Below are 10,224 nucleotides of genomic sequence, written 5' to 3'. Positions count from 1 at the left end.
ATGGCAGACGGTGTTGTTTGGTGATCCCCGTGAAATGGCTGTTCAAACTCAAATGGGGTCCCAACCCACAGGTTGAGAACCACTGACATAGATGGAAGTGAGATAGGTGGGGTGAATGATTCTTACCTGGGACTCTCTCAATTTAATGACTTGAGCGATCATTTAACAATTGCAACTCGAAGTGCTGGGATTCTTGTTGTTGAACAAGGAGTCACATGGTGCCTCATTTAATTATAACTGTGACTTGCTACTGCAATTCTAGAACACTAGAGCAACGCAGCAGGGCAGGACATGGAATAGTTGTTTCCAACACAAAAAACTCGACTGGTCAGTACTCTCGCTTAAATCAGATTGCAGCCACTTCTTTCTATTAAGTTGATCTCTGCTTGGCAAGGAGCCTCACTGAGCTTCTTGGCTTTGCTCTCTGCTCTAATCCCGGAGGCCCAGGGTTTGGAGGCCCTATTTCACTATCTGATCTCAAAGCGGTTCTGATAGTGCCTATTTCTAATAAGCTTCTGGTTCTTCCTGGCTTGGTGCCTCCTGGGGTTCATCTGTTGCAGTTTCTTCAGAGTCAGAGTCCAAGCCCTGGTGTAAGGCAGTGATTGCACAAGCTTATAAACAAGAATCTTCTCACCTAAAGTTCCAATCCAAATCAGAGCCAGATAAGCATCAATGGAATTCAAGGTGGGCTGAATATGGCTCATTTGGGGGACATAACAACTGTAGGCTGATTATTTACTTAACTCTCACTCTCCACCAGCTTTACTGATACTTCTCCTACATTTTCATGCATTTTAATATTCATCCATTATGGTTAATGGGATAAGGGGAAGTTATTACGGATTTATCATATGGGGTGAGATGTACATTATTGCAGGAGGGAGGAGGTCTTTACCAAGGAGTAATAGGCACATCGACGAAGAATCCTTGGAATGAAGGAAGAGGCACAGGGTGGACCCTCCTGCAGCCTTCAACAGAGTATGTAAAATAGATATGCATATTGTGCTCTAGTCTGGCAAGATTTCTGTCAAAGGATGAGCAACAATAAAGAAACTGATCAGAGTAAACCTCTGTGTTTTTCTTGGTTCCTTGCTCCTGACACCACATTTTTTTACGAGAATGTCAAAGGAAAGTAGAAAGAAGGAGACCCACCAGTAACTTCCCCATAGGCCATGGGGACCTACTGCTCCCTTCAGGAATCTTCTCTTTCGAGACACACACACAAAAAAGTCCTTCCAGATTTTGTCTGTTTGGTTGAACCAACCAGAAGAAAGACTGCATTTGGTTACATATATATCCTCACCAGTAAGATTGGCACACAGGACTAAACGGTCAAAATGGTGGAAGCCTGCATTGTTTCTTGTACATTAGCTTAACAAGCCACTCAGAGTCACCTTAATAGAGATAAAGGCAGCATACAAACTTAACAAATAATAAATATAAATTTTTGTCACAATTAACAATGGCTGCCATAAGATGTTTAAATGGTTGGTTTCCAGGAATTTGAAATCCATGTTAATCTGCATCTCAGGCTGGTAGATTTTGGTTGATTCTTCTTTAAGATATGACTATATCACTAACTGCTTCTTTTCCATGCTTTCTGCAAAGTTGCAAAATTCAGAGAAGAACATCAGACAAGTTATTCTTATTTCTCTCAGAAAGTTTGCAGCTGGGTCCAGCTCAGTTCCTCTTTCTGACTGTAACTGCATCAAGTGCCAAGTAACGGGATTCACTGGAAAAAGATCTCATCCTTAGATTCCCAAAGAGACCAACTGCTTCCATTTGAGATTCTTCCCATTATCACCAGGTACGTCTGCGGTAAAGGCAGAGTTTGTGTTGGGGTCATTTATTATCTGCAAAATGTTCCTTTTTGAGACCAGAGTAGGACTAGGACCCCATTAGTATGGGAACACCTAATCCAGTAGTGTCGTCTGCCCTGTGATGGAACTCAATTGAGCAGCATTTTTTTCCAGTACGGTATGATAACAATCTTCTCATATCTGACTTCAGTCAATCTTAATAAGTATAGAATCAAGATCATGTGAAGTGTTAATACCACTTTAAAATGCCTGGTAAGGCCATGCTTGGAATACTGCATCCAGTTTTGGTCACCACGATGTAAAAAAGATGTTGAGACTCTAGAAAGAGTACAGAGAAGAGCAACAAAGATGGTTAGGGACTGAAGGCTAAAACATATAAGGAACGGTTGCTGGAATTGGGTATGTCTAGTTTAATGAAGAGAAGGATGAGGGGGGAATTGATAGCAGAGTTGCAATATCTCAGGGGTTGCCCCAAAGAGGAGGGAGTCAAGCCATTCTCCAAAGCGCCTGAAGGCAGGACAAGAAGCAATGATGGAAACCAATCAAGGAGAAAAGCAACCTAGAACTAAGGAGAAACCTCCGGACAGTTAGAACAATAAATCAATGGAACAACCTGCCTCTAGAAGCTGTGAATACTCCAACACTGGAGGCTTTTAAGGAGAGACTGGACAGCCGTTTGTCTAAAACGATATAGGGTTTCCTGCCTGAACAATAGTTGGATTAGATGACCTCCAAGGTGCCTTCCAACTATTATTATATTTGTTGTTGTTATTGTTGTTGTTATTGAAGAGCCGTGGTTGAGCAGTGGTTAGAATGCAGTAGTATAGGTTAATTTCTGCCAACTGCCAGCAGTTCGATTCTCACCGACCCAAGGTTGACTCAGCTTTCTACCCTTCCAAGGTCAGTAAAATGAAGACCTCATTTGTTGGGGGCAATAGGCTGATTCTGTACACCACTTAGAGACGGCTGTAATGTGCTTTGAAGTGATATACACGTCTAAGTGCTAATTGCTAGGAAACAGCTAGGAACATGGAAGCATTTTAAACAGTGTTTGGAGCATTTTGTTTTAGAGCAAAATTTGAAGATAAGGAAATCTATTCATTCAGCTGCTCCCAGCTAATAACTAAGATCCATAAAAAAAGGTTTAACTCTTTTAATCCATGAGTTATTTCATCAGGTCATCTCTACAGAGTGCTAATGCTATTGTTAATTTTTTTCTAATCTCATGCTATTAATTGTTAACTGCCATCTTTCCAAAAAATAAATCTTATTTTTTAAAATTCCCTTTTAATGGTTGTTGGTCTTCTGGTCTTTTGATTCCTTTGGTTTTGAACTGTAAATAAATTGTATTGCTTGATTGAAAGGTAGGAAGGGCTACCCTTGTTTGGACGAATGGCAAACCGACAATGGCTTTGAATTCCCCAACAACACAATTCCTTTCAGCCATTTTGACGGTCAGAAGTTTGTTTTCCTTTAATAATTGTATTTCCCCAGGTTGTCCACCTTATCCGCGAATTTGAACTTTTCTAAGCAAGCAAACACTTTTTGCACAATGGAGCAGCAATTTGATTACTCAGGAGGTATGAAAAGCATGAAAACTATATTCCATAACACATTTCCTTTCCTTTGTGGGTACTATTGACAAAGAAAACCTCAAGGGTTCATAGTGATTCGTGAGTTTATTCCAGAATTGAAACTCTAGGAGCAAATCATGAGTTGGGGATTGCATTGGCATTTTCAAAACATTCAGTGGGTGCATTCACAAAATGGCTTCTGATGGATTTATTCATATAAAGTAGTAAGTCTTACGGAGAATTTAAGAATATCAGCACACTGATACCTGTCACTTCCTACAGGCAACGTCAACCTGGAATTGTCCTTTGGAAGGACACAAGGGATAAAATCAACCTCTTTATTCTTCTTTAATTAGGGGGGAAAGATTAGATGCACAGAAGCATTTCTAAAAATGATGGAAAAACAAGAGTGGAGAAAATACTTTACTTTTTAAATGAGCACTTTTAAAATTATTTTGAATTAATTATCAGGTTAAGTAATTAGAGGATCATAAAGACTGATTATTGGCTAATAGCTGTCTGGGCAACGATGGGGGGGACATCTATTGGGGATTTTTTTTATTTATACATTCAGAGATTCCCATTCAGAAAGAAAGAAATCAATGTGAATGAAGATTATAAAGCACATTAGCATTTTTCTGCCTGCTGTTATTGATCAAATCAATGACTGACTATTATTGCTTCCTTAGGTAATGCATCAATCCATCTTATTTGGGAGACATACCACTCGTAAGTGTATTATGATACAAAACATTTTCTTTGCAGGAATGGAGTTAGCCATCCAGTAATTTCATGATATTCCGAAAGGAGAATTGCTTTGTTGCTCAGCCCATTTGTGCCTGCTGGAACAGGATCCCTTTCTTTTGAAGGGACTCTTCTATGGTGGAGGTTGCTCAACTCTCCATATAATCTCTTCACATAATCAGGAGAACATTTCCGCTTCGTTGGTCTTTGTTGAAATCCATGGGACTTTCTTGATCATATGACAAATCTCACCTATACGCCCACATCCTTTTTCCTTTACTTGGGAAAAAGGCCATCAACTCACGATCTCCAGAACCTTTGATCATAACTTTCTCTAACCTACAGTCAGTAGACATCTGTCATAAGGAGGACATGTGCTACTTGTTGCCCTCCTTTCCTCCAACCGACAGATGGAGTTTAAAATTGTCTTGAGTTTTTGAGTACCAAAGTAAACACCTTTTGTCTAATAAATGCTAAGTATAGTTATTAAAGTTAACAAACTCTGACCTGAAATTGACAAGATCTTAATCAATTACATACTGAAAGCTAACTGCTAGTACTAGCATGTTCCTCTCAAAGTGCATGTCACATTGTGTGCCTGTTTGCACACTTGTCATCCCTTACTCTCTAAAGCAGGGGTCCCCAATGCCTGGTCCGTGGCCACAGCTTGCCAGAAACTGGGCCACGCAAACAAGCGAAGACCCATCTGCGAGATGCAGGCAACACGCAAAACCACTCCCCCCCCCAGTCCACAGAAAAACCCCTGGTGCCCAGAGGGTTGGGGCCGTTATTCTAAAGAACGTAAATATTAAATGATTGCTGCATCTTCCCCCTACATTTCTTCTCCTTTCCGATTGTTTGTGTTGCTCTTCTGCCTGTTCAAATACCAGGTAACCCTACTCTGCGCTCAGCCACAATGGCTAATAAAGGGAATTGATGTCAATTGTCCTGAAATAGACTTTGAAGGATTTTGCGTAGAAACTTGGGTCCCAATCGATTGTAGCAATTCTCCACCTTGCAAGAAACTTTAATTTTAGGGATGTAATTGCCATCACGCGGTCCAAAAGCAGATATCTCTTGATATGTGTAAGTTAAGAAAATGTTTGTGTGCATGTGTTTGTGTGTCTGTGTGTATATATGTGTCTTTGTATGGGTGTATGTATGTACTATATATATATGTATTTATTTCTCTAAGAAGGACTGATTCTCTTTCTCTCTCTTTCTGTTATTAGGATAGATCAGGAGACCTTAATTGCTCCTAATATTTCTGCAATACAAGAATTCCTTCCTTTTCCTTATGATCAACTGTTCGATAATTTAACACGAAATCTTATCGATGGGTTCATTGTCCTTATTTGCATTTTAGGCCTGGTGGGAAATGGAAGGACCATTTACCTCCTGGCCTTTTCCATTAAGAGGAATTCTTTCACCACTTTCATTCTGAATCTCTCCATGGCTGATTTTGGGGTCCTCGCATCCCTCATTATGACAGAAATATTTGTCACCGTCTTAACTCTGAATCAAAGGACATATGTGGTTGATACCTTTTTCTTGTTATTTTTTGAGCTCTTTTTCTTCACCTATTCTGCTAGCCAGTTTCTGCTGACGGCCATCAGCCTGGACAGGTGTGTGGCTGTCCTCTTCCCACTCTGGCATCGCTGCCATCGTCCTCCATATCTGTCCACCCTGGTTTGTGGCCTCATCTGGATCCTCTCCTTCCTGCTCTCTGCAGTGCACTTCCTTCTCCACCAGACCAAGACTTTTGGAAGTTCACCTTTGTTATACCAGTTGATTGTGAATGGTTTACTTTGTACACCTCTCATGGTTGTGTCCACTGTGACTCTCTGGATTCACATGAGGTCTAAATCGCAACGCAGTCAAAGAAAGTTGCTCACCACCATTTTTCTAGCTCTTCTTTTCTTCCTCCTCTTTTCTCTCCCAATGAATGTCTTTTATGTCATTCATTATTTTGATACCTATAATCTCCTCCTCATGACCATGGGGATAGGATGCGCCTCTCTCAACAGCAGCATCAACCCTCTCCTTTATTTTTTCATTGGGAGGAAGCAGAGAGGAAAGGACCAGCCCAGAGCATCATACAAGGTTGCTCTGCAAAGAGTCTTCAAGGATGAGAAGGGCAGCCCAGAAGAGCAGCAAACCATGAAGGAAGACCAGTTGTGAAGGGTCATAAATATTGCATATAAAATATTTGAAGATACAGGATTATTTGGGACATAAAATATGATTTCCTTAAGAATATACAGAATGGATACAATTTATTGAGCAAAATGCTTAAAAACAAAGATATGGAAGCAGGAAGTATTGCTGTGTCTGTATTTTACAATCTGTAGCACTTGTTTACCGGAAATGTTTTAGTTGATATAGTTCCTTTTTATTTCATAAAACTACTATCAGGACTAAGTCTTACTGAATGAAAGTTTAAACGTGTAACTGATTATATGTATTTTTATATGTTACATGTTATTATGATGCTACCATGGTACCACTATATAGATGATACAGTTGATGAAGAAGGAGAAGGAGAAGGAGGAGGAGGAGGAGGAGGAGGAGGAGGAGGAGGAGGAGGAGGAGAAGGAGAAGAAGAAGAAGAAGAAGAAGAAGAAGAAGAAGAAGAAGAAGAAGAAGAAGAAGAAGAAGAAGAAGAAGAAGAAGAAGAAGAAGAAGAAGAAGAAGAAGAAGAAGAAGAAGAAGAAGAAGAAGAAGAAGAAGATTGGTAGAGATAGGTATAGCTGATACAGATATATATGTAGATATAGAAAAAGGGAAAGATAGATATATAGATAGATATAGATAGATAGATAGATAGATAGATAGATAGATAGATAGATAGATAGATAGATAGATAGAGATATACTATAGATATATAGAAATAGATAGTAGCTTTTTTCAAAATATTTTTCCACTTTATGTATTTTAGTTTTTTTTTTAGCTTTTGTTTGCATTCTACCCTTTTTATCCTAGTCTATGACCAAAATAAATATTTCATTTGATTTGGAGACATGTTTGCAGGAGGGAAGGCCTCTTTCTCAAGGAGCTAAAAGGCAAATCAGTTTTTTTTTTTTATTGAAATTTTTTTAAATTTTACAAAAAAGAAATTCCCTTCCCCAAACCCTCCCAACCCTCCCCTACCCTCCCCGGACCTTCCCAGAGCTGAATACAGGCTTAATTAAAATTAAAAAAAAAATCTTAAAACACGTATAAACCATAAGCAAATCTAAATACATTGATTAAAGAAATTATAAAATAATTAACAACAATATATAAAGAAAACAAGAAGAAAGAAAGAAAAGAAACAGAAAAAGAAAAGATAAAATAAAAAAGAAAATAAAAAATTAAAAAAGAATATCTATAAAATATCTTAAACTTTAAATATAAATTATTCAAAAACTAAATGATATTTTTTTTATATCCAACTTATATTGTATGAAATCTATCCATCTTTTCCATACCAGAAGGTACTTCTCTTGCGATTGATCTTTCAAGAAAGCTGAAATCTTTGCCATTTCCGCCAAATAAGAAACTATAAATCTTAAATGTATAAAATGTTCTGCATTTAACAATAACTTTGTACTTGAAGCCAGAAGCCAATCACATAAAGCCTATGGGTCAGATTCAATTTTAGATTGGATTCAAATAACCCATGTTTTGTTTTAAATAGTTTGCTGAAACTATTTAAGCCTACCGAGGCTTGTCATAACAGCAAATCCAGTTCTATCATGTCTAGGTGAGAACCATTTGAAGTCAGAAAGACTAATGACAGCAAACTTAATTTGAGGTTGATTAAGAATTGAGCCATTTTCATAGTCCCCTTTACATGCATGGTTTTTATGCTTATTGCTTATCTGTTTCCTCATCTGTTTTTGCAATTATAAAAAATGAAATAATTCATGCATATGTGCAGGACCAATTAGTGCAATTGCCCAAATATTTTCAGGAATCAAGCTTAAATGGCAGTCACACATAAAGTCTCTCTTTATATCTATATGTTTTTGTTTGTTTGTTTCTGCTTCTGAAATTATCTGAAATTCAATTTAAAGTGAAATTTCATGTCCTATAATCCCACTTAGCCACGTCCATCAAAGAACTGAAATTTAATCCATAGAGTTATGACAGATTCAGGAGTTTTGTCTCTTTTGATTATTTGCTCAATTTCAGAAGGACCCTCCCTCTACTTTTTATCTTCTCTAATATATGCCTAAAGGCAAATCAGTTTTGAGTCATTGATATGCAGAAAGAGCCTCAGAAGCGATCCTCTCTAAATCCTTTTTAGGATTTATCTGACAGATATGCTGAGTGTGCTTTACTCTGGCAAGATTCCTGTCTATTGGTAAATAGCAATAAAGAAACTATTCTTAGAAACTTGTTGTGTTCTTCAAGAATTATTTTCTTTTCTGAAGTCTACATGCAGAAGGAAAGGATTGCCATCTTGAAAACATCTCTTGGTGCTGAAGGTCACCTGTGTGGTAATGGAACCTGGAGCTGCCCCTGCTACTGTCATTGTGCAATGTGTCCAAAACAACATAGATCAGTGGTTTTCAACCTTTTTAATGCCACGACCCCCAACCAGTCTTAAGTCGAGGACTACCCAACTGGTCGTAAGTCAAGGACTTTCCCTACCCAGGAGCACCGTGCATGCGTGGTGCTGCCCCCTGCGCCGGCTGAGGCGTAGCTGGCAAGTGGCAGAAACGGCACAGGTCAACCACCGGCTGGGCCACCAGCTGGCCCAGCCCAAGGGAGATAAGGCACCCGCCAGGCCCCATGCATGCCAGCAACTCTCGCTGCACCCGCCGGCCTCCAACCTCCCACTCCTGGCCCTCTTTTACTTACATTTTTAGTAGTTGCTCAGCAGGCAGGGGTGGAAACTTCCACACAGATCGCCTTCACTGCAGACAACTTGCAGCACCGTTTGCAGAATGGGACTTTTGGTGGGCTCAGCAAGGCAGAGACAGCCTGGACAATTCCTATTGGCTTTTGAAAGCCAATAGAATTAGACTCTATTCAAGAGAGTCTCTTCTATTGGCTTTCAAAAGCCAATAGAATAAAAGGGAGTAGGACAGGTAAGGAAAAGGGGGGAAAATGGCAGACGGTATTGTTTGGCGACCCCCGTGAAATGGTTGTTCGACCCCAAATGGGGTCGTGGCCCACAGGTTGAGAACCACTGACATAGATGGAAGTGAGATAGGTGGGGTGAATGATTCTTACCTGGGACTCCCTCAATTTAATGACTTGAGCAATCATTTAACAATTGCAACTCAAAGTGCTGGGATTCTTGTTGTTGAACAAGGAGTCACTTGGTGCCTCATTTAATTATAACTGTGACTTGCTACTGCAATTCTAGAACACTAGAGCAACGCAGCAGGGCAGGACATGGAATAGTTGTTTCCAACACAAAAAACTCGACTGGTCAGTACTCTCGCTTAAATCAGATTGCAGCCACTTCTTTCTATTAAGTTGATCTCTGCTTGGCAAGGAGCCTCACTGAGCTTCTTGGCTTTGCTCTCTGCTCTAATCCCGGAGGCCCAGGGTTTGGAGGCCCTATTTCACTATCTGATTTCAAAGCGGTTCTGATAGTGCCTATTTCTAATAAGCTTCTGGTTCTTCCTGGCTTGGTGCCTCCTGGGGTTCATCTGTTGCAGTTTCTTCACAGTCAACCCCTGGTGTAAGGCAGTGATTGCTCAAGCTTATAAACAAGAATCTTGTCACCTAAAGTTCCAATCCAAATCAGAGCCAGATAAACATCAATGGAATTCAAGGTGGGCTGAATATTTATTTATTTATTTATTTATTTATTTATTTATTTATATACCGCTTTAAGTGCAAGCACTCTCTAAGCGGTGTACACCAGTAAGCAATGTATATATATATATATATTTACATTGCCCCCAACAATCTGGGTCCTCATTTTACCTACCCCGGAAGGATGGAAGGCTGAGTCAACCTTGAGCCGGTGAGATTTGAACCGCTGACCTGCTGAACACAGTCAGCTAAAGTGGCCTGCAGTACTGCACTCTAACTGCTGCGCCACCTCGGCTCTTTTTATGGATCATTTGGGGGGACATAACAAC

General features: G+C 39.6%; 1 protein-coding gene across 1 annotated transcript; it reads left to right on the top strand.

Annotated features, from left to right (window-relative positions):
* The first annotated feature begins 1,673 nt into the window (after window positions 1–1,673).
* On the top strand, window positions 1,674–6,647 carry LOC120309404 (proto-oncogene Mas-like). The gene is made up of 4 exons (XM_039346584.1): window positions 1,674–1,807; window positions 3,315–3,400; window positions 4,084–4,123; window positions 5,371–6,647. Exons 2-4 carry the CDS (start codon window positions 3,373–3,375, stop codon window positions 6,317–6,319), a joined length of 1,017 nt encoding a protein of 338 aa, XP_039202518.1. The 5' UTR covers window positions 1,674–1,807; window positions 3,315–3,372; the 3' UTR covers window positions 6,320–6,647.
* The last annotated feature ends 3,577 nt before the right edge of the window (window positions 6,648–10,224 follow it).

Source organism: Crotalus tigris, unplaced genomic scaffold (assembly GCF_016545835.1).
Source record: "Crotalus tigris isolate CLP2741 ecotype Arizona unplaced genomic scaffold, ASM1654583v1 scf7180000018016.4438896, whole genome shotgun sequence".
NCBI lineage: Eukaryota > Metazoa > Chordata > Lepidosauria > Squamata > Viperidae > Crotalus > Crotalus tigris.
The sequence above is the reverse complement of the archived record's forward strand: the minus strand, read 5'-3'. Positions and strand labels throughout refer to the sequence as shown.

Bases quoted from the DNA above. Each gene is read 5' to 3' on its own strand.
- LOC120309404 (XM_039346584.1), top strand. From the start codon at position 3,373: ATGGAGCAGCAATTTGATTACTCAGGAG. The intron at 3,401-4,083 runs GTATGAAAAGCA...TTGCTTCCTTAG, and splicing joins GCAATTTGATTACTCAGGAG to GTAATGCATCAATCCATCTT. The intron at 4,124-5,370 runs GTAAGTGTATTA...TTCTGTTATTAG, and splicing joins ATTTGGGAGACATACCACTC to GATAGATCAGGAGACCTTAA.